The sequence below is a fragment of the Meleagris gallopavo genome, chromosome 3, assembly GCF_905368555.1.
Source record: "Meleagris gallopavo chromosome 3, MGAL_WU_HG_1.1, whole genome shotgun sequence".
Taxonomy (NCBI): domain Eukaryota; kingdom Metazoa; phylum Chordata; class Aves; order Galliformes; family Phasianidae; genus Meleagris; species Meleagris gallopavo.
In genome coordinates this window covers 86,660,216-86,685,355 of record NC_139406.1, presented here as the reverse complement: position 1 = coordinate 86,685,355, position 25,140 = coordinate 86,660,216, and the positions used below count along the sequence as shown (strand labels likewise).

Below are 25,140 nucleotides of genomic sequence, written 5' to 3'. Positions count from 1 at the left end.
TTCGGATTAATGAGACAATGAAACCTGTTCAGTTCATCTAGATATGTCTAAGCTGACATGGGACAGAGTATGAGCTCAAATCCCTGTCCTTCATCTGCCCACACCACTTAATTGCTGTTTGCTGCATGGCTGTCCACCAGCAGCATGGAGAAAACTGACCCCAGCCTAGACAGATCCCAAGGCTATCCCATTGGGCTTTGCAACTTCCAGCATGCTTGTACTGTCTCATTCATACCCTGGGGCGTGCAGCATATCCCTTCAGCTTTGTGCCATAAAAACATCACTTTTGTGGATTGCAACACCTCCCTCAGATTATTTCAGACCCTTTGAACTGAAAAACAGATGAAAAAGTAATGATAATGTGTTAGAAGTAGGGGTGAATCACTTATAGCATAGAAGAAAGGCAGGGCCAAATGCCATGCAACAGCTTATATGGTCAGTCTGCTGCATAGGTCTGGTCTTATGACATGAAGCTGGAGCTAGTTTGGGCCACTTAGTGCCAGGGACAGAGATTGGATTTTGGTTGGTTTTCATTTCATGGTATGGACCTAGCATCTGTTTGAGATTTAGTTCATAAAAGACAAACTTAACACCGAAGTGGGAATTTTTTCTGACTCATTCAATTTGTTAATCTCAAACAGATTTACCATGTCCTGTTTAATAGGGAACAGCCTTTAAAGTTATTAAATAAATGAACTGATGATTTAGAGCTGGCCTTTGATTCTGAGCAACTGTCTTGAAATGGCTGACAAAAACAAAGTATGTTCAGTTTTATTGCAAGAACTGTAATCAGCTTTTCTATTGCTCCCTTCTCTTGTCCTTCCTCCATTATTTCTGCTTAGTACTACACACCTGATCTTTGACAAATTCTTCCTAAAGAGACCCCGAGACTAGACTGCAATCTATAATTGCAATAATTGTCCTATACCCTCTGCAGCACCTTCTTTACAACAAAGTCCCTCTGCTGTGAAAAGTGAATCAACCTCCATTTCTCTGAATGGAGAAGGAAGGAAACCTGAGTTATTTGTTACACAGATGCTTGAGTTTTATGTGTTCCTTGGCTATGGGTTCAAGTTATTAAAGCAGCTTTTATAACCAAAAATTTCATAAGTAGTCATCTAACTGATAGCAAATTGTGCCATTTAACAGACTGTCTTGCAGAGTGAGACTTTCTTTTAGTTAATTGCTCGTCTTTGTTTTTGCTATGTAATTCTGCTCTCAGATCAAAAGGTGTATATTTTTAAGTGCATTCTCAAGCAGCAGGCATCTCATTACTGCCTTTTAAAAATTAGACAGATCTTTCTTATCAGACCTAGCTGGGAAAGAATTCTGACTTATACTTACTTAGTTGCACCTTACACTGATGGGCAGTGGCCAGCCTGTTTTGCTTGATTTCAAGCCTTCTTCAGCCATTGGGCTCAAAAGTTCATCTACATTTGAGTTGGACATTCAGAGATGCTGTGAAATAAAAAAAAAAAGGAAGCATTCTGATACACACATGTATTTGTGTTTCTGTATTTTTGCATAAAGCAACACTTCAGCAAGACTGAGTGGGAGGTGAGGTGAGGGGGAAGAAATTATCTTCCAAACTGATAAACAGTAGAGAAACTTCCTTCAAAGCATAATCATGAAAGATGAGGGGTAAAAGGAGAGTGGGGAGCACTAGTATTTCAGTTTTTGAGCAATTTTTTTAGCCAAATAAAGGTCACAAACAATGACATCACCTTGCAATTGGTGTCTTCTGTCTGGGTCAATATAGGAATTGCAGGAAGTGACTGAGCTTTATGACAGACATGTAAATCAATTTGACCAGCACCAAAGTGTTTAGAATTAGGAAGTTTTCTGGTGGCTTCCAGGTCCTGTGATAACTGGGTCTGAATGGTCTGTCTTATCAGAGCACATACTCAAACCCTGTATCCTCCTGGTCATGTCTCTATTGAATAACAAGCCGCTGCAAAGTCTGTATTACATAAATAAGTGGAAAACTCCAGGTTTGGCACATGTTGCTCATCCAGCCCTCAAATAAGTTCAGTTTTAATGTTCTTAGTGCTGTATCTATGGGGTTGATGTGCATAATGTTTTCCTCCTAATGCTCAAATAAATATAATATACCTATTTCCTACTCTGTGAAAGCAGCTTTCTTGAAAAGACATTTACAACTTAGAAGTATATCTTTAGATGGAGGGTCTTGGCACCCCAAGACATCAGTTTAGCAGATTACAGCTATAAGAAGTCTTAGATGTGTAACTGTGGGTATCAGTTGGGCACTGTTAAATACTCTATGTACACAATGTTTCAGAAAGTAAGTTAGTGACTTGTGCAGCCGGTCTTCTCGCAGGTCATTTTTGGAAGAGAAGTAAATACACTACTCTCAGACAGGAATAGAAAATAGTATTTGCCCATGCCAAAAGGAGTACTTTGTAATATGATTTCTTCAGTCCAAGTAAACCCTTCCTGAATAATGCAAAGTAACATTAGATATGGGATGGAGAAGATCATCTACCTTAGAGATCTGCAAAAAATTCCCACTCATTTATAAAGGTGCAATCTTGCATTCCTCCTCTGACCACTGTGTAGGGTTACAGCGCTGCTTTTAGTTTCAAACAGATCTCTGTACTTCCTTGCCTGCTTATCGTTAGCATAAAAAGAATCAGTGCGAATAAGACAAGAATAATATCTCATACCCGTTCAGTACAGCTACGCCTAAAAGGGAATGTACTGCATTCATCTGTATGTTTAGCCTAGATCCCTAAACAAATCAGCTCTGTCATTGTATATACAGGTGTGTACGTGTGTGTTTAGCAGGTGGACAGGCCTGAAGATTGCAATATTGCCTCAACAGGCCTAAATAGCCTCATAAAATGGGCTATCAGGTGCCATAAAACCTATTCTCTGATCTCTAAGAAGCTCCATACAGCTTTGTGTTTAGCTTTGGGAAAACAAGAGGGCCTCTGAGCAGCTGGCCACCATGCACTTTCCACAGAGGCCATCAGCATGCAGACAGGCCATGGTGAATGGCACTCTTCTGCTTCTGCTCTATGGCAAGCAGGTGATAAAGAAGATAAAAACAAAGAACCTGCCTGAGTAGAAAACACAAGATTAAATCAGGCAAGATAGTTAGCAGCAGTGTATTACGCTCCAGCTGTGGTCAACATGCAAGCAAACAAAGACATGCTATGGTACCTGGAAGGCAGGTCAGCACCATGCAGCTGTTCACTCACTTCCCTACTAAAGAAAAGAAGTAGAACTCATGAGTTGAGGTAAAAGCTATTTTGTAATACAGAGAAGGAGGACAGAAATAATAGTAATGATAAATGCATATTTTTACAAACCAAGTGATGCACAAAGCGACTGCTCACCACCCAACAATCAATGTTCAAATGGTCTCAGAGCAGCAGCTATAACACCAGTCAACTGCTCTCAGTTTTATGGTTTTTTTTTTCATATATGGAAATATAGTATGGAATATCCCTCTGGCCATTTTGGGTCAGCTGTCCTGGTTCTGTCCCCTCCCAGCTCCCTTTGTTCCCCCATCCTCCTCACTGGCTGGGCAGTACAAGCTGAGAAAAAGAAACATCCATGCCTCTGTGCAGCACTGCTCAGCAATAACTAAAACATCACTGTATTATCAACAGTGTTTTTCTCCAAAGGCCAAAATATAGCATCATACCAGGCACTACGAAGAAAGTAATTCTATCACAGCTGGAAGGAGGACAAGGTAACCCTTCTGGGCTGCCACCTTTACTACTTGATACATGCAAAACCACTGTCGTACTAGGAAGAGGAGCTGTTCTAGACCCTAACCAAAATCCTATTTGGGATCTCCTCCTTTTTGTGTAATTGTATGCAAGTTTCAGAAAGTCTCTGTTGACTCCATCTTTGCCCAAAAGACACACTGGAAAAGCTGTCTTCATGGATTCTTTGCTTTAATCCAGATATTACAACCTTAGCCCTATTTGTAAGAGGACTGGAAAAATCAGAGTATTATGTGGTAAATCCTGATTCCCTTTCCTACTATAGCAGGGATACGGAGCAATCTGCCAGCCTTTCAAAGGACATCTGTGAGCCACAGAAACAAATTCTTCTGGTTTTGTCTGATTTGATGATTTTTTTTTTTCCAAGATGCATTAGCATCAACAAGAGAAATTGCAAGCAAAATGTTGTGCAATGGGTATATAACCACTGAGTAGGCTGTGGTTGAGATTTTTTCCTGGTAAGCAGGAGGGCTGTGCTGCAACTCAACTGCATGTGTATGGTATTTGGCCTGCATTATCCATGGGTTATTGATTATGAGGCATTAGTAGACAAAGCAAAGACTGATGGATCATAGGTATTTTTCTCTTGGAGATGACTCAGAGCCAAAAACCTTATGTGGAAATAGACATAAAACCTATTTTAAGCCATGCCTCTCTTGGCACTTTCTCCTAGGTAGGTTTAATATTTGCCATTCAGTATGTTGACTTCTCTGAAACCCAGTTCTTAGGCACTTTAGTAGTTCCCATGCATTGAACTGAAAGCATGAGTACTGATTTTGGGCTGGGACCATCACTCAGCAGTTGAGTCCTGCTGTGAATTTTGCTCACAGATATCACACCAGTTCACTGAACTTCCTGCAAAAAACTATTCCCTTTGGAAAAAATCATAGAATCATAGAATGGCTTGGATTGGATGGGATTTGAAAGATCATCTCGTTCCAACCAAAACCTCCAGAATGCTTCACCAGAAACCTCCTGAAGGGACATACCTTTGTAAACAAAACAAAACAGAACAAAACAAAACAAAACAAACAAAAAAAAATTAGCCACTCCATTCATCAAATTAATACCTAGAAAAAAAAAATTCTGATTTTCTAAGCAAATATACGAAAAAAAAAATCTGTTACTTCCTTTGCTAATGGAAGGAAGTTCATATTGCGAGCCCAATGAGTCATCTCACATCTATGCTCTTACTAAAAAACATAAACCTGCCAAAAGCAGTTTCCAAACTGGAAATAAGTACTTATGTGGGGGTATGAATGATATCAGGGAAATCTGTGACAAGGGCATGTGAATCTGTAGTCCATTGTGTTGTTTATTTATAATTTTTATTGAGGTCAGTGCCCTAGTTCAAAGCTGCATTGGATAATTTTTGGAGGAGAACTGATCCGTATGGCTCCATGTCAGCATCATCAAGGGATCCAAAGACAACAAAAGCTCCAGTAGAATAAAATTCCCAGTGGAGAGGGTGTGATATTTGATGGGTCACACAGGGAATTCTTTTTACATGAACCAGCAAACATCAAGTATATTTTTCATAAAACATGTAGTTGTATTGTTAGTGAGAACAAGGGAACACCCAGTTACTCTAGCAGTGACTAATAATATTACCACTGCTTAAATGTAAATAGAGTGCAGAAAGCTTTCTAAAGAAAGGGACTTCTTTTTTAAAAAAATAATGCTGTGCTCCAAGTTCATTCAACTCTTTTTCCTTCTTTACTGCTGCAGCACAACCACCCTAATTTCCTCTGTTAATGTTTTCATAGCAAGGAAAGGAGAACAGTAAAATAATTAAAATCTCTTTCCATAGTGTTGAGACAGATGAAACTGCTGCCCTTCGGTGGGTACTGGATCAGGTCCCTAATCTAGCAGTTCTTCATTTGCACCATCTTCTTTTCCCTGGAGCCTTGTAAGCATTGATTAGTTAACGGTTTTAAAGAGCTTTTTAAATTCTGAAAGATCGTCATTTCCAGGTATTGGAAGACTTAAGCAGGTTTCTGCTCAGCATATGATACTACATATGACTATGTAGTGAACATGAATCTTTCTCTAACATGGAAGTATGGAAGTATGCCGTTTCCCTTCTTTGTGCGTATCTCTCTGGGTGTGCAAAACCTCAGCTAACTAGAACAAAGTAAAACAGTAAATCAATGCCTATTTACTTTCAAAAACCTTGGGAGACTAATGTTGTCATCTCGACTGGAAGTCAAAGGCAGAACTGGAGAGCAATGATGCTTTCAGGCAATTCTGAACAGCCTATTAGCTGGTAAAGGAGTGGAAATCAGCGGCTGGGCAGCCTTCTCTGTAGAAATGCTCATTTGAAAAAGCTAAGTGTATGCCAACTGTATAAAGCTGGTTTATTAAATAAAATAATATTTAAAGTAGAAGCACTCTTTAGCTTTTCAGTGGGCCCCTGTGGTTGGCAGCTGGCCTGTGTCCCTAGCACAGTGGTTCCTCCAGTCCACAAGTCTCTGCACGTACTGCAAATGGTACACGAGATGCTCAGCCACCAAGGCAGCGTGCGCAGTTGTGCAGTCCAGCACAGGCTGAAAGCTCACTGAGGCACTGCCTGCTGCTTTGTCAGCAGTGCCACCCTAGCAAATTAAACCTTGAAATTCCTGTTTTCCCTGTTTTCTAAGTGGACTGCCTGAAGCCAAGGGAATGAAGTTCCCCAAGGTTTCAGCTGTGCTCCTTTCTGGCACATGGCAGGATTTGGCTCTCCAAGTACAAACTTGAGCAATTACATCTTCACATAGTAAAATACTTCCTAACTTGGTTTTGGAACAACAGCATTTTCTTTTGCAATCCACCAACCACCCTCAAAAGGCCCTGTGAATCACTATGTTATTCTCAGCCTATTCTCAGCTATTCTCTTATTATAAACAAGCAGAATAGGTAGGAACTGTGCTTGAGCTGGTGAGGGGTCTCAATCTGGATGCACATATTCCCAGCTACCGACTCCTGGAGGCTGCTACCTCTCTGTCTCCAGCATTTTTGAGAGTCTAACACTACATGTGATCTAAATAACAAACTGCAGAAGTCAAAGCTAAAGAAAACACTTCATTCCAGCTCTCCAGTTCGTTCCAATCTCAGTTCTTGTTTTTACTGCAGAAGTCTGCGTTCACTGCATATGAAATGGTTCATACCGTTTGAACCTTTTGAGCTTTCAGCCCCTTCCCCAGAAAGCAGCCAAGCACAGCAGAATGAAAAACTGCTTGAGGGTGGGCCAAACCACACAGACACCAACCCAGATCTGTTTTCTGAAGGACTGAATGCTTCCGAGTGATTTTGTTTCATGATCAGACAAAGAAAGGATTAATCCCTTGGAAAATTAGTCAAGTCCATCTTTTTGTTCTAGCACTTGTTCCATAACTTTAGGAGCCAGTGATCTAGATAGATCTTCCATAACAAACAGCAAGCCAAGCTATTAGATGACTTCATTTTGAAGATCTGACTTTGAAATCGGCTCAGTTGTAAATGATTTTTCATGGTTTCATTGGCTTCTTGGCCTCACAGTTTAAAAGAAGTACGAAAACTGTTTGACCTTTTGTGATGAAAAAAACAGAGAGAGCATACAGAGAGCAGCTCTGTCTGTGTCTCAGAATGACAAATGCTTCCCTTTTGTTGTTTTAGAAACGCTATTCAGCCTTGTAGACATTAACTAATCAAAGGTAAGAAAACCTGATGAGAACTTAGATTTAGTAAACACAATATTTCATAGTTACTGCTGCACAGCATGGTCTCTCGCTATTTCACAGTGAAAAAAAAGTACCAGATTTCCAGTTTTCTTTTTCCAAAGTCAGCACTTTTGACTCAGGTGCAGAAGCACGGTTAGGAGGAGAGAAGCTAATACGCATCTGAACAGCAGCAGTCTTTTACAGGCTGGAGTTAGTAAGCTTATTGTATAGCTGAGAAAACAGAGGCTGAGAGATTACCAGAGTTTCAGAGTATCAGGAATTTCTGATTTCCCCTTCAAGTTGCTGCATGACAGAGTATGAAAACACGCTGTGGGTTTCAATAGTTTGGGTCACAGCAGTCTATCATAGAAGAGTGGCTGTTATGTGAAATCACACATATGGAGTTAAGTATGCTTTACAGAAAGTCGGAAAAGCAGAGCAGGCTGTCACATTTTAACCTGCCCCTTTGCGGGTGGTTACACAGCAGATCTGTGTATATAGCAATACTCTTTACTCAGCAGGCTAGGGCCTCTTTTCGGAATAAGCGATTAGCTGCGCCTCTTGCCAAAGAGCTGTTCTCTGGGAAACTCACACAGCACTTGTTGCACCCGCTGCACCCTCTGAACTTCATTAGAAATGTATGACGGTGTTATTTTGTTTCTACTCAAAGCAGCATTCAATCCTAGTGGCCATGTTAATGAGTAAGTTTTGCAATGCAGAATTTGGTAAGCAGGCTTATCTTTATATAGTAGCGCACACATAGACATGATTTTGACCCCCTGTACCAGGATCCCCCTCCCCCGTTGCAGTCTTTTGCTCAGCCTTTCCCAGGAATGCTACTCTTCGGGTATTCGGGAAAACCTCTTGTGCTAACTCGCCTCTCACTGAATTGTGTGAAACTCTTTCCCGGCACGGTAAACACTTCGTGAAGCAGGGCAGGTCTCAGCCATTCACTGCACCCAAATCTTCTCCTGGCTGGGCTGCAAGACCCGGTGGATGAGAGGGGACCCGGGTTACCGGTGGTTCCACTTGAGATGTAGGAACCCGGTACAGATCTGGCAGCCGGGGTGTTGACATCCACAGGCGGCGGGGAGGCACTAGGACGCTGAGACGGGCAGGCGGAGCCCCGAAACGGGTGGTGGCCCGCCCCGTGCGGCCGCCGGGAAGGCACGGACAGCAGCGGCGGAGGGCAGCGCCTCCCGGCGGGCGGGGCGAGGGCTATAAATCCACCCCGCGGGAGCAGGCGGGTGGCGGTCGGAGCGCGGCGGTGGCAGCGCACGGAGAGCGGCTCTTGGGGGCAGGTAGGGGCGGGTCCGTCCATCTATCTATCTATCTATCTATCTATCTATCTATCTATCTATCTATCTATCTATCTATCTATCTGTCTTTATGCCCGTTAGTCCATCCATCCCAGTTAACCATCCATCCAGCCATCCACTTAACTTCCTTCATGAGCCTTGCAGCTAAGCCCATTCGAGGGTCTAGCATTGCATCATCCCCTCTTTTTCGCTTTTTTTTTTTCTTCTTTCTTATTTTCTTGGTGTTTTTTTTTTTTCTTCTCTTCTTTCTTTTTTCTCTCTTTCTCTCACTCTCTTCTTTTCTTTTTTCCTCTTTTTCTTTCTTTTTCCTCTTTTTCTACCCCCTTCTTCCAAGCAGGGTTTTTCTAGCTGCTGGCGATGTGAGTGGAGGTGTGGCAGGGGCTGCAGGCTGGCAGCCCAGCCGTGCCCCAGCTCTAGCAGCGGTGGGGGCAGCTGCTGGATGCTGCTGTCACGGTTGAGGCTCCCGTGGCAGCAGCAGGCTGGGCTGGTAAACAGCTGTGAAACGAAAGCACATACTTTATTACGGAAGTTGACTACTGGTGCTTGTTGCTCTTGTCTCTGTGCTGTCGCAGCTCCATGTTGTATTTGCAGCAGATGATAGACTTGATTGACATCCAAACTTTCCTTGACAGTGGTTTCAGTGGGGTTACCATCTTAATATGTTCTGCTGGGTGTAATTAGTTGTAAGCCCTTTCAGGCACTGCTCAGATTCAGGGCACTTCAGTGTAGTGTTTGTAGTGGAGGCAGTCTGTGTACTGGATCTGTTGAAGGATGAGATTTCACTCTGCAACGAGGATGTTTTGGTTAGTGCTTTCTATTCAGTTATGGTTTATGGTTTTCCTATGAAACACTTGCAAATTCACCTTACCGCTATCTTAGCCACTCATGTCCAGTTTTTCACCCCATCCCCAGACTCGCTGGGGATTTTTTTAGGCTCCAGATAGAGATATTTACCAGCTGTGTTATTTTATTCTTTTTTCCTGACTTGGCTATTTAAATGAGACCTGTGTTTTGAACCTTGAAAGTGCAATGGTAGAGGCATGGAAGAAATCAGTGACAACCTGAAGCTTTCTATCCAGATACTGTGCTAGGTTTCACACTGCTTTGACTTCGTCTGACCTTTTGTCCATGGTTGTTTTTTTTTTTTGAGGGGGAGGGGGACTCAAATGTGTCAAAAATATACAGCTGCTAATAAGCACACCGTTTGGTGCAAGAAATGGAAATAGCCTTTAAACAAAAGCTATGAAATACTTACACACGTGTAAGCCTGCCTTGCTGTTTTTAGTCTTGGCTGTTACAGGCATAATTTACAGCAAAGCTTTGGCCAGCAGCAAAGTTTGTGCAGTTTGAACTTGGCTCTGGGAGCATGTTTTTAAAAATCTTGTGTTTTCTTAACCAAAGTCTAACAGTTTGACATAGAGTGACTGTGTTCTTACCACGAGTACTGAAGTCAACAGGGAACAGCTAATGCTGTACTCTGTCCCATGTACAGCAAGAGCTTAATGACTGTGGCTGAAATGTAGAACAGCAGTAGATGCAGCAAAAAATAAAATCTTCCAAAGTGTTTGTATGATCTCCTGAGTACTAATAAGCAGTGGGGCCTTCAAGAAGAATAATTCATCAGTGGATTCAGGAGGAACTGGTGTTACTGGACATACAGCGGTATCTGGAAATCACTTGTACAGTGAAAATAGTTTTTGATATAGTGATGAGAGACTTCTTAGGAGGTGTATGGTTTCTGAACCTGATATTTTTCAGTGTAAATGGAATAGATGCAGTGGCATAACAGTTTGAGGAACTGCAGGCTGCAACTTCTGAATGTGAGTTCCTTGAGCTGCTGTTAGGCAGACGAGGGATGGGCTGGGCTTCAACTTGAAAACTTTGAACCCAAACATCAACTTCAAGTGAACTGAGAGATGAAATAATTCCTTGAGATTGGGCATACTCTGGAATAGCTGGCCTAAAACCAAGCTAGTGGTGGGATCTAGGCTTTGCCCAGCTGGGATTTTTCATTTACTTCTCTTCAGAAAACAGATTTATATACTGGTGCCCTTCATTCATTGGTCACTTCACCCGAAGTGGCAGGAGGATAGAGATGTCAGGCTGTTAGGTGCCCACGGAATTTGGCAACAGCACAAAAAATGATGTGGGTGTGCATGCTGCTGTTTGGGAACCAGCACCTTCGCCACTAAAGCCTCCTTAAGTTGTGCTGTTTCTGCCCTGCACAATGGTGGTTTTTTTGTTCTTGCCAAAATAGAAAGAGAGGCTAAAGCCATGACATTATTTGAGTAGATCAGAAGAATGCTCAGTGAGAACAGTAAGATTCCCCAGTTTTCTTTGCTCCCAGGGGGAATATTATTCTGTATTTTCAGTTTTCCTTTTGACACTATGGCAGCTACATAGGAATATCACAGTGCACCTTGGGAAGCAGTTTGGCATGGGAGCCTGGTCATTAAAAATATTTCTAAACCAAATGAGTAATTTATTCTTGCAGTTCAGGTGGGATTAACAGTGATCTGACATGAGAAAAATTATTTGATTCAAATTGTTAAACCAAAGTGATGAATTTGTTTGACTGAAGTGCAACATGCATCTTCTCATGGCCAGCTTAAAGGATTTTGGCAAACTTTGAACTTCGCACAGAAAACACTGTCTTAACCATATTAGAGCTGTGTTGCACTAAATGTGGAGTGTAAATGTAATGAGATATTTCCTGCTTTTATTACCTCAAAATGGACAGAGTGAAAGAAATTATACAGATGGGTGAAGCTGGCTTGAAGTTCTTCGGAAAGAAGATGACTAGGAACAGTAAAATTCTCAAAAATAATACAAACTAATTATAATAGTTCAACAGCATTTACATCACGCATACAGCTGGAAGCTTAAGGCAGCAAAAGCCCTTTTACTGTCAGGGGAAATAGAGCCTGGGAAAGTAGTGGCCTGTGTTAGTTAAATCTCAGCAATATTCAGCAGCAATGACTTTCTCTTGTTGCTCTGATTTGACCACTGGAAAGGAAAACTGCAGGAAACGGGAGATGATGGCAGGTGCAGCAGCTGCTTGATATGAATAATGATGAAATCATGGAATCATACAATCACCAAGGTTGGAAAAGACCTCTGAGGTCATCCAGTCCAACCGTCCACTTATCACCAATACTTCCCACTAAACCATGTCCCTCAGTGAGACCAAGTGAGACTTCCAGCTGACAGACTTTGTTTGCTTCTGACTTAAAAATCTCACAGAAGTGCAGAGGAGCACACACTGTCCTATCAGTGATGCTGTTTCTTCAAACAAATGGTGTTATATGTAGATAGCTCTTCAGCTTCAGCTTTTAGGTGAGCATTGGTGAGTCTACCTATGCACAAAGGTGCTATCCCTGTCACCTTCTTGGTGGAGAAGTTCTAGACTTAGACATGGGGATCTCCAGCAGGTCAAGGAAGCAGCAGTTGCCCCTGTGCTATCTGCCAAACTGTGTCTAAAAAGTAGTGAATATATGACTTTGTAGTACTGGAAAGTCATGGGAAATATTCTGAAACTGTTTAAAAGGCTTTGAATATGGAATTCCTGTTTTCAACTTTGGTAATGTGTTGCTACTGATTATTAAAAAGCTGGGTTAGGCCTCTTGGAAATCAATGGCTATTGAACTTGTTTCTCTCAAATGGTGATGTTTTTTCCTATCTGTGTCACTTCCAGAGCTCTGGGTAACTTCAGTGGGGCCAGTCAGCGGGAGGTAATCCCTATTGTTAATTCACTTTGACTGTGGAGTTGGAATAGCAGTAACAAAGCATACTCAGCTTCTCTCAGATAGGTGATCATGTATCATTAAAGTGTTATTATGACATAATCAAACTCAATTCAGAGCATCTGTGGGAATCAGTACCATTATTTGCCATGTGATTAAACTCAGAAAGTGCTTAGAGAGTAAAGCCTGCAATTATCCAAGTTTCAGACTCAAATGTTCAAGCTTCTATGTTAACAATGAGGGAGATGAGTTTAGTTTTACTTTTAGCTAAGGGCTGATGCAGGATCAGGCCTGTTTTGTTTCCAAACTGGCATGGGAGTGTTGTCTTTGGATGGCACCCAGCAGTTTGTTGTCAACGGGATGTTCTCCATCCAGCAGAGCTCCACAGTGTGCGTGTGGATGCACAACTGGACAGCTTGTACTGATGAAATTTTCCGCAGCTACATCTGTTTGCATGAAGCAGGATGTATGTCAGTTTTACTGCTCTAATTTTGTGTGGCTGATCACGTTTCCTATGTTTCTTTTGGGTTTTGTGCTACTTCCTTTCAGTTAATTGTCGCAATTTTAATATATCTTTTTCATCTGTCAGTCAGGTGTTTTTTTTTTCTCTTTATAGATGGAAGTCAATCCACGCAGATCTTCCTTTTCAAGTCTTGTTTTTAAAATTGGATATTCAATACTTTTCCAAGCCTTTAACTTTCTACTTCCTCTTTGATCTAAGTATAGTATCAAAAGTATAGCTCTTGTTCCTTCTTTTCTACCATGCCTAAGACAAGTCTGTTAGTACTGTATGGGCAATGTAGAACTTAATGAAAAGAGCAAATCTTAGAAGTTAGCAGAGCATGAAAATTAATTAAAATGATTTTTTTCTGTGTTCTTTCAAGGTTCTCCTGGTGTTTTCTTGTTGCTGTTGTTTGTTTGGTTTGGCATTTATTTATTTACTGAATTAATTACTTAGGTATTTGTTTCTTTGACATTTCACCACTCTTATGACTTCATTTCTCTATAAACATTCTGATGTTTAGGAAGAAAAAGTGATAGGGATCTTAACTGTAATATCCCTGAAGAAGATTCTGTTGACCATAGTCAAAGAGTCATTTGAGTGGGAAGGGACCCTTAAAGTTCATCTAATCCAACTCCCCTGCAATGAACAGTCATCCCTACAGTTAGGTCAAGCTAGATGGAAGAGCTAGTGTTCAAAGCTTAAGATCTGTAATATATGTTATGTACAGGAGTGTATTTAATAGTAGGCACAAGGTATGGCAGAAAGCTAGTTAGGAAAGTCGAATAAAACATTTAAAGGAAATCTTATTCGTTAGCAGAGTAAGCAGGCATACAGACAGGAAATGCAATATTAGAGGAAGGAAGGATTGCTCTTGTGAGTTTTTGGTTTAACTTCCTTCGGGAAGCCTGTGTGCACCTAGTCAAGCTAATGATGTCATTTTCTTTCTGCTAGGATTCTTGAGTGCTTTAAATATACTTTCTATATATTGAATGTAACATTTCCCTGATAAATTTTAGGATGTGTTTATACCCTTTGACAAATTGGAACTGTATTGGATTATGTGATTATTCTATGAAATACAGGCATTGCTGTGTTTCATGATGGCCCCTTATATTTTGACATGTTTAAAAAGTATTTAAGAACATCATACATTTTTTCTCTCTCTTGGAACACACTGCATTTTTTTTTACATCATGTGTGAAATCCCAATTATGAATTGCAGTGTGTGCCTTTGTAACCCCAGCCTCTCTTATAAAGAAAGTCTGGAAAGTGATAACTTGTAATTCATTACTTGATGCAATAGATGCTGAGTTGGAGTATGGATGGATAAGGAATTGCAAAACATTATCTGAGGATAAAGAATTGCCTTTTCATCATCTTGATGGAATTTGGAAGTTCTTATTGTAAGAAACAAAGAGTATTCCAGCACTTGATGGTGCTAACTTTGATACTAACCCACTGACCTTTTACCTTGTGATACAGGCAATGGTGTGTACAGCCTTAGGAAGATTATTTTGTATCTCTGGATGTTGAGACTTGTAGACAATATTGCTGTTACCCAAATCTAACCCGGAATAGTTCAGTGTGTGCTAATCCTTAAATTTGAGTAACTTTATAATGGGAAGAATTCCCTGGGAAGAATGAAAGTTGTGTCCTTAACACAATGACCATTTGTGCAAAGTTCCAGTACTGGTTAAGTTCAAGAATGCTAAAGTTCTTTCTAGAAAAGAGGACTGAAAGCTTGCAGGAACAAAAAGATATCCATAAATTATACTTTTCTACCGAAAAACAAACAAACCATTGGACACTTGTCATGGAAAACTTCATCCCAGACATTTTGGCAAGGATTATAGAGAACTTATAATAGCAATGAGTGAGTAATTTTAATAGCTGGTAGAACAAGTAGTCTATCAACTCATAAGCTGTAACCCATATAGTATAACCTAATGAATAAATGTAAATTGAAACACATCTACAACCTTTGTCATGTTGTTTTGTAATTTGATTACTTGTATTTGCAATATCAGGATGAAAATGCAAATTAAATAAAAAGAAATTACTATGTGTTTGTAAGGGTGCTGCAGCTTAGAGCCCAATAACATTCTTCATCTCTGAGTATACTATGAGCATGTCCCTTCTGGAATAATCTCATCGTGTTTTTGCCTCTAACTTGCACAGAACCACCCACTTTTTGAAGTAGTTGCAGCTGGGCAGAAGCTATGAACTGTTAAAGCATGGCGGATTGAAAATAGGAGGGGGTGGGGAGCATAGCCTGACACTGGTGAGCTGCAGGAACAATAGATTGTTTCTTGTCTGTTTAGACTGAAATCTTTGTGGCTGAAGCCGTCTCTTTCCATGCAATGAAATGCTAAATATGTCTTTGCAGTTTTCATTTTTGAATTCACTCCCAAAGCCCAGTCTAGTGCCTAGGTGTTGGGGTTTGTACTTTGCCTTTAATTTTTAGTTTAATCTTTGCTTAAGACCTTTCTGTTTGCCCTCAGCTCAAGGAGGAGAGTAGGGAGGGTTGGGGAAGAATACTGAGACGATGCTAGGAGTGCTGGGACAGTGAGAGGAGACATGCTGGCCTGGTGGTGTGAGAGAACAAGGCCTGGAAGACATCTACTTGCTCTTTGATTTTTTCACTCTTTGGTACCACCACTCATGACCTGGAGTTGTTTAAAACAAAACTTTGGCAGTAGAACAAATGGGCATAATGAATTTCTAAGTAAATTCCAGCTGCCACTTAGATGTTGAATTTCTTCTCACTGAGGCCCTGGGCTGCCCTACTGGTGGACCACCCAATGGATAAGAAACTGGTTGAAAGGCCACAGGCAGAGGGTGGTCATCAATGGCTCTATGTCCAGGTAGAGGCTGGCAATGAGCGGCGTCCCCCAGGGGCTTGTCTTGGGACTGGTGCTCTTTAACGTCTTTATCAATGACATCAATGATGGAATCGAGTGCATCCTCAGCAAATTTGCTGATGACACCAGGCTGAGTGGTGTGGTTGACACGGTGAAAGGAAGGGATGCCATTCAGAGGGACCTCAACAGGAGGGTGGGCCTGGGTGAACTAAATGAGATTCAACACAGCAAAGTGCAAGGTTTTGCACTTGGGCTGGAGGAATCCAAGGCAGACTGGAAGGAGCGGTCTTTGAGAGCAGCCCTGCAGAGAAGGACCTGGAGGTCCTGATGGATGAAAAACTTAACATGAGCCAGCAGTGTGCTCTTGCAGCTTGGAAAGCAAATGGTATCCTGGGCTCCACCAGAAGAGGGGTGGCCAGCAGGGACAGGGAGGTGATTGTCCCTCTCTACTCTGCTCTTGTGAGGCCCCATCTGGAGTACTGTGTCCAGGTCTCGAGCCCCCAGTACAAGAAAGACAGAGAGCTGTTGGAGAGGGTCCAGAGGAGAGCCACAAAGATGATCAGGGGGCTGAAGCACCTCCCCTATGAAGACAGGCTGAGGGAGCTGGGCTTGTTCAGTCTGGAGAGAAGAAGGCTGCAGGGTGACCTCATTGCAGCCTTTCAGTACCTAAAGGGAGCCTACAAACAGGAGGGGAATCAACTCTTTGAAAGGGTTGATAACTGCAGGACAAGTGCAAATGGTTTTAAGTTGAGGGAGGGAAGATTTAGGTTGGATGTCAGGGGGAAATTCTTTACAGAGAGAGTGGTGAGGTGCTGGAACAGGCTGCCCAGAGAGGTTGTGGATGCTCTGTCCCTGGAGCTGTTCAAGGCCAGGTTGGATGGGGCCCTGGGCAGCCTGGTCTAGTATTAAATGGGGAGGTTGGTGGCCCTACATATGGCAGGGGGAGTGGAGCTTTGTGATCCTTGAGGTCCCTTCCAACCCTGGCGATTCTGTGATTCTGTGATTCTGTGATACTGCTACACTGGGCCACCACAATCTGCAATGAGTGTTTGCTGCCATACCAGTACTGAACAGTGGCTGCTTGAGGAGGTGGGTGGTGATAATAGCATTGTTTGGTACTAAAAACACTATTTAGTGCTAATGTTAAAAGCACGAGTATTTTTAAGCTTTTTGGAAAAAGAAATCACATTATTGGAGATTTTACTTTCCACTAAGATTTCCACCAGTTTCAGATGCTAAAGAAACGTGAATGTCTGGGTCTGTAGTCTACCTTTCCCGGACTCATGCTGTTTTACTATAGATCATATTGGAGTTGCTGCAACAGGGGAAAAAAAAAACAAAAACACAACAAAAACATTAAGACATGGCAGACTCTCCATTTCTGTGCCAACGATTTCTCATTATACTGTGGAGGAGGTAGGGGTGTTCATCAAAGGAAAAAAAGAAATGGGAGACGTGGACTTTAATTAGCACTGCCACCTTTTGTGATGCTAAATTTTACTCCCAAGAAGCATGGTTGGACCCCAGGCCTTTCAAGAAACATTTTTAATTGCATCCCACAGACAGAATATTGTGCAAATAGTTTTGCAACAGTTCTGTCCAATTTACTCAATATCTGTGGGATAGAGAAAGGGTTTGCTTCCAGTTCCCTTTGCTTTGATGCTACTTACCAGTGTTCAGCTGCCAGAGCGTATCATGTGTGTGAAGAGGAACCAGGCCCTGGTCTGAGGAATTGGCAGCGTAAGGGCTCTGTTTAATCCCAGAGTGATTGTAGCAGAACAGCTCTGCACTGGTGCCAGCCACACAAGGGAAACAGATGGAACAAAAGGACTGGAGACGAGCCTTGAGATCTTCATTTTCATACCAACAGTGGTATGATGAAACCGTAGGGAACACTGTGGTGCTTCACCTGGAGCCCAGCAGACCCACCGCTGGCTCCATCATCATGGTCGTATCCTTGTGGCTTAACTCAGCTGTTACTTGGCATGGGACTCAAGCTTTTGGCTGAAACATCTCAGTTTCCTAATCAGATTGATTAGTGCATGACATAAGTCTCAATCGTAGAATGTCTAAAACTTTAAGCCCTAATTATTTTTGGCTTTGAGAACTGCTGTTATGATCCATTATGCTATTAAGAACCAATTTTGTTTCAGACTTAAGCTTTATTTTCTACTAAAGCATGATTGTGGACTAACTTCAAAAGGGGTTGGAAGGGAATAAAGCCAAATAAAGCAACAAAAAACATAAGGATCAGTGGTGCTCTGTGCTTTAAGAAGTACCCTTCTTAAAAAAAGCATCACCCCACACAGTGATGCACAGAATATCTATGAACCCGAGTACACCCTGTCACTCTGAGGCAGCATAATTGTTTCAGATTCCTGGTATTATTTAATCAAAAAATATACATTTTAGATAGGAGATTTTAAGTGACGTAAGGTTACCTGGTTATTAACAGGTAGATGAAAATCAAGAGGCTGATGTAGGAGTCCCAAAGGCTAAGGAAAAGTATCATGTCCCAAGTAGGTGAGAGTCTTCAACTTTTGACACTTGCTGTTCAGTTTAATTAGATGCTGTGTAACTGTTAAGTCATGTATTTTTAAAAGGGGAAGAGCTCTGAAAGAGTCACTTCTGTTAAAACCTTTTCTGGATTTATTGTGTGAAACTATGTCAGAGAAAATCAGTAATTCAGACAGTACACAATGGACCTCGTGACACCAGTGCCTGTAACAAAGAATAGCTTAAAGAGGGCATAGTGTGGGCAGATGCTTATGCATGAACACTTTTGGATGCTTGCAAGATGATTAATTTCCAAGCTAATCATAAAGAGGAAGATTAAATTTGTAACATTTGTTATGAAATATCTGAAATGCATACAGCATTTAAGACACCGTGGAGCATAACCATACACTGTTGCTATTAAGTGAAGTCCACGTGTCTCTGTGTAACAGAGATGTTTGTGGGTTTTTTCCAAGTTTTTCTCCAGCTTAAAGAGACCATATATATATTTTTTTTCTTTTAAGTTAATCAGACTAGCTCACAGCACTTACTGTTAATCACTGGGAAAACTCTATTTGGCTATATGTAAGGTTATAAATGCTGTTTGAACATCACAATAAGTTGTTTTGCCTTGTTGTCAGTGGCCTGAGCTGCTTGGTTATTTGTCTGGACCTCTGGAGATGTTAGGTCTCTCCCTCCTTGCTCCAACCTTGCTTGTTCATGAAGTCTTGAGCTGCTATAGAATAACAGAACCACAAAGTTGGAGGGAACCTCAAAGATCATCTAGTTTGAGCCCCCTCCCATGGGCAAGATTATTAACCACTACATTAGACATTACATCAGGTTTCCCAGGGCTTCATCCAGACTGGCCTTGAACACCTCCAAGAATAAATTCCTACCTGGGTAATCCTCCAGTGATAATTCCTACCTGCTTTGGTGCCTGAGCTCTTAGGACACATGGGGCTTTCAGAGTGATATGGCCAGCCTGGAAATGGCTCCAAAATGTGGCCCCGGGGTCAAGTCTTACATGGTTCTCTCTGCCCAAAGAGAGCAACACCAGAGCTTTGGAGCCATGATCTTCAGTGTCCAAGGACTTTTCCCTTTTCTCTTTGCCCTTAAATCCTCACAAGTATTTAGTCCCACGTTTAAAGTGACTGCTGTCCCTTCTGCTTGCTCAGTTTGTGATGGAAATGCTGTCAGGCTGTTCTGGTGAGGTTAATTTCTTATATGTCAGTATTGTATCTCAAAAGGAGAATAATATCTACTGCCAATGTTTAAACAAACAGTTTTGAGGAGATTGCTTTCTTTATGATGCTTTTAGCAAGGAGTCTTTTCCTGTTCTTTGTTCTCCCTGATATTGTGTAAATAAAGAAAGGTTGGGTTTGAGTGCAAATCCTATAGTACTTGCAGTGGTTTCTCTAGGCCCTCATGGGCATGAGACCATCCTACTTGGCAGTGCACCCTGTCTCATGAAGCTGGACATCCTTGTGGGTGTCTTCAGCAGAATAAAGTTTGAAGCAAGGTAGGATCACAGAACAGAATCATAAAATCATTTGAGTTTGAAAGGACCTTTAAAGGTCATCTGGTCCAGCTCCTCTTCAGTGAATGGGGACATCTACAGCTAGATCAGGCTGCTTAGAGATCCATCCAGCCTGGTCTAAATCTCCTCTCTTTTAGTTAGAAGCCACTTCCCCTTGTTTCATCAAGGTATATTGGAACTTGTTTGATTTCTGTACTTGGAATGAATTAAATCACATATATTATGATTATCTAGTGTTTGGTATGTGTGATTGCATCATTGCTGGTGTCTGAGGATGGATAAGCTGATGTGTGGTTTCTTAGCTCCTTTTTTGGGATCCCTGTTCTGAAAAGCCAGGATGCTTTACCAGCTGAAAACTTTTATTTCCTCTTACTCAAAAAAAAATGATTGCTTTACAACTTAAAACTGTAAGGTATATCTGCAAAGGATTCGGCTGATAGCTGGATATAGAGGGAGTCTGCTGGGTAGATGTGGCTTGTCCAAGAGGGAAGAACTTGGGACCTTGTGCAGGCTGAGTTGGCCAAATGGAGTGAAAAAAACTTGTTTTTCTCCGAGTTGGCAACTTTACTCTATTGCATGCAGACATAAATGAACTTTGTATTATGAATACTTCTGTGAGGCAAGTGCTTTTACAATTGATATAAAAGAATGCTTGTCTGGTTATTTAGGAAAGTTATGCAGTAGCTTCAAGCTACCCTGTCACATAAGAGTGGAGTGCAAAACACCTTTTTAGAGATTTTTAAAACCTCTATGCAATCCAGCATCTTTCTCTTTGGAAAATTAGAAGCTTTTTACGGTGGTGTCAGATAGCAGGGCTTTGTTTGCCAGCCCTCAGGAAGAAATAATGTGCTGTTGTGCCAGCTTATCACATGGCTGTTCCTTAGTTGGAATGTTTCAGGTATCCCTGGTGCAGATAGGGGGAACCCAGAGCTTTTAAATGTCTATTTGAAAACATAATGTGGCTTGAAGGTCTGGTATCATTCCAAAAGTGAGAACGTGGTGCACATTGGGCTTTTGTTCAGCAGACTTGATGGCAGTAGTGTAATCTGCTGGTCAGCACTTCCTAATGTTGGTTCTTTCGGAAACATAGAGCAACAACTTTGAACTATTATGAAAACAGGATTGTTTTTTAAGGCTATAAAAGACATCCATGTTGTTCTTTTTGGCACAGATTTTTGGTCATTTGTAGTCAATGCTCTGACTCCCTGAAAACCCAAAGCTGTCCTGGGTAAACAACTTTCTTCCACGAGTGCTGGCTGTGGCTTTGTTCCCTGAGCCACTTACTGGAAAACTGCAGGGAGCCTGGCTTCTTACTTTCCTCCTGTATAGGGAAAAGATGGAAAATCCCTTGTACTTCTAACCTTCCAGATTGCATGTAAATATTTTCAGCTTTTATTTTCCTTTTCTGCCACACAGAGTTGCTAACTGTGTAGAATGGCACATTGCACAGATGGCTGTAATTTCAAAAATATGTAATTGTTTCTAAAACGTCACTTTCAGTTGCTTGGCAAACTTGATTTCGCTTGTCTGTAAAGATCTTAATCATTAAGAACAAAACTGGAGAAAGAGGGTGAGTTAGAGTGACTGCTGGGGAATTAACTCTGTTTTGACTATTCTGACTGCTTAAGTAGCTTTGGTGTCTTGTTGTAAATTTGGATTACAAATTACTGGGAATGGGAAACAAGAACAGGAGATTTAGACTGAAAAAAATATATATATACATATATATATATATACACACACACATATACATATAATATATGTATATACTATATATATATATGTTATATATGTGTATAGTAAGGGTAGTGAAACACTGGCACAGGTTGCCCAGAGAGGTAGTGGACATTCAAGGTCAGGCTGGATGGGGCTCCCAGCAACCTGCTCTAGCTGTAGGTGTGCCTGTTCATTGCAGGGGAGTTAGTCTGAGTGATCTTATAAGTCCCTGCCAACATAAATGGTTCTATGATTCTATATAACAGTTCTGCTTTTGCTCCCATGACTTGAGTTGTGAAGTTATATACCCACAAAGCACTTCTTTAAACTTAAAATCCACTCTGCCAAAATTTCCATTCAGTTGTATAGCTTCCAAGAAGGTTTCCTAAAATCTGAAGTCATTTACACGTACATAGATGCCAGCATTTATTTGACATTATCTTACTTAATCAGTGTTTGCCATTTCATAGCTTCCTGCTGTGGTCATTCATCAGGGCTTCAGGGGGAGCAGCCCCTGGCACTTTATCTCCATGGAGGGAATGAAATATTCCATTTTCTAGCTCCCGGTTTGGACTGATATATTCACCAAACTGAAGTACAGCTTGGTCAGTATGCAGACAGTGTGTTGCACCTGCAGAAGGATCTGCTGCACCATTTGTCTCAGCACTCATGTGATCTGGGGCTCCAGTGGTTGTTTCCAATCCATGTGCCCAATTAAGCTGGGCAGTGTGATGCTGTGCCTTTACTAGAGCAGGATACAGCAATCTTCTTCCCTACTGCAATAGTTTTGAAACCTTTTATTGCATAAGCTGCAGTGGTGTGCAAAGGCATGTTGTTTTTACTTAGTACATAGTACTGCTTGGGTTGTTCAAAATCAAAGAAGGTTCCTTTTCTGATTTTACTTTTGGTAAAAGAGTAAAAATGGTGCTTATGAGAATCTAATTTAGTTTACTTAAAGCAGAGACCCTGGAGAGGGAGCCTTTATCTAAACAAAGAGAATATTTAATCTAACTTCGAGAGAAGATGTTTGTGTAGATTAAGTTATGCCTCTTTTCACATGTGAAATGAGAGTTTTCATGTGATTGAATACTGCAAAAATCATTGAATATCCTGGGTTGTGAAGGACCCATAAGGATCATCGAGTCCAACTCCAGTTGTGCTGGTCCTTGCTTTACTTCCTTCAGCATCCTCTGTTCTGAAGTTGCCAAACTTTTGTTTTGATCTCACAGCCTTAACATTTCTTTAATCTCATGTTGTACAGGTGTGTGTACATAAATAAACCAGGGGATGTTTTACAGGAGATTTATAAGCCTCTTGCAAAGCTGTGTTAAACTATAACTGAGACAGCAGATCATTGGACATGGTGAAGGGGGAGGACCTTTATTTGCTTCTGTATTTAATCTTTGATGCAAGCTGAAAGCAAATATTTCTTCATCTTCACAGATACCAGCTACTGACCATGTCAACAGAGTTCCAGGATGCTAACCTTGCAGAGGTGAAACCTCTGGTGGAGAAGGAGGAGGTAATTATCTTAAACATTTTTAACGCTTTTATGTCTTCTTTCAGGATTCCTGTTGCAACTGTGCATGTATTCTTAGTTCTAACAAGTTATATGGAAAGACAGATGAGAAACTGGTGGTGCAGTAATAGTGGTTTTTGTTAATAAGGAGCAAAATTGAGTTTATAATTATTGCTCTGGTTTTGTGCTTCTTTAATTCTGATCTATTGTGAACATATATATATATTATATATTTATTTTTTATATATATATATATATATAAACATATATATATATATATATTTCCTGAATAGTTACAGTTCTGAGAGTTTATTTTGAACAGTTCCAATTGGACAAACTCAAGTAGATCTATCTATTCCTATAGACTTCTCAGTGCAGAGTTTCAAACTTTGCTCTATCCTCTGCCTTTCATGGAGGAGCAGATATGCAGAGAGAGCCTTTACGTCACTCTTGGTAGTTGTGGGTCTAAAAGCATGACTGCCCCATCGTGTCTGCTCGGGTTGCCCTATGACTGCAGCATAAAACCATTTTCAGCCTTTTATTTTGTTTGCTTAACTCTGTTGTGCTTCTTTGCATTTGTTTTTGCACTATTTTTCTCCAAATCTCTTCCCACAGCATCTAGGGTCAGTGTCTATCTGACTCTGATTGATGGCGCTCCTATCCTGTTCATGTTCATTGCAAATAATTCACTGGAATATTCAAACAAACTTGCTGCTTTGTTTCTTGAATTAAGGCTAAGATTTTTCTTTCACTTTCCTCAGTGATTGTCATTCTTGACACATGGTGACATTTTCTTCTAGTTTTCTACACTGAGATTCCTCATTGCTTTATTTGCTACTTTCATTTTTTATTCTCTACCACTTTTTGTGTAAACACTTCAGGAAATTATTTCCACTTACAAATGTAATGAAATGTCTAGAGAAACTTTAAACACAGTTCCTGTGCCAAGGACATTGCATGAAAGCAGGGCTTTCAGGAACTAAGATCCCTTTCTAGTGGCAATGTTTTTCAGTAGCAGAAAAATGAAGAAGTTCTCTGGTTACTGAAACGTTTTTGCTTCAGAGTTCAGAAATGTCTTACACTGAAGAACTTCCTGGGTTTCTATAGCATGTAGATGAAAATTTGCTATATTGACAAGGAGCCTTGTGTGCTTTTATTCACAGTTGCCTTAATTTTTGTCAGTGTGCGGAAAGTAGCGGAGTTAATCTGGTTTGATCATCTGTTAGGCTATCCTTATCATAAATGGAGGAAGTTTTTTTTATAGTGTTTAGAGAAATTGGAAAAATGATTGCCTCAGAGGACATTCAGCATATGCTAGGGTTAGTGGTGGAGATTGGCACTGAGTGAGTGATGCTCTCTTAAGTCTAATCTTGGCTTACTGTGTACTAGGCTTCTTTCTATAGCCAATTCTTCATTCCTGAGTGATGATGAAGCCGTATTTCATACATTGTCCAGATGGTTGCTGTATCTACATACATCTTCAATCTATATACCACTTGGAAACATGAATGTTTGAAATTATTATGTTTAAAAGGTCATGAGTCCAATAGTACAGATCAAAAGATTGTCTAAGGTTAAAAACATAGTCTGTAAAGAGTGAAATTTAAATCTTGGACTCAGGCTGCTGTAAATTGACTTCCACAAATTCATCAGCTCTTCACATACCTGTTTGCATGCGCATCACACTCCTTAATTACCTAAAAATCACAGCTTTAGCGTTACATCATAATTGTGATTTGAACTGCAAAAGTCCATCCTCTAGATGGCATTACCCAAGACAGAGTTGTATTGCTTCTGTTGTCTTCTATCCTTCATTTACATGGGATTTTAGGACTGCATGATCTCCTTGTCAAGCTCCTAAACTTTGCATTTTATTTCTGTACTTCTCCCTCAAGCTTTGACTTTCTTGTCACACTGCAGTGTAACAAGTGCCAGCTCTTCCTACTGTGTGCATCTCCCTCAGTGTAACTGACTTCTTCCAAGTTTTGTAATAGCTAGCAACGTCTTAA

General features: G+C 40.9%; 1 protein-coding gene across 1 annotated transcript in view; it reads left to right on the top strand.

Annotated features, from left to right (window-relative positions):
* Positions 1-8,588: 8,588 nt before the first annotated feature.
* Positions 8,589-25,140, top strand: part of NDRG1 (N-myc downstream regulated 1) — a 40,715-nt gene continuing 24,163 nt past the window's right edge. Inside the window, exons 1-2 of the mRNA XM_085221723.1 lie at positions 8,589-8,733; positions 23,056-23,134. Of these exons, the coding sequence (XP_085077849.1) occupies positions 23,072-23,134 (63 nt within the window). The 5' untranslated portion in view covers positions 8,589-8,733; positions 23,056-23,071. The remainder of the gene's footprint in view (positions 8,734-23,055; positions 23,135-25,140) is intronic.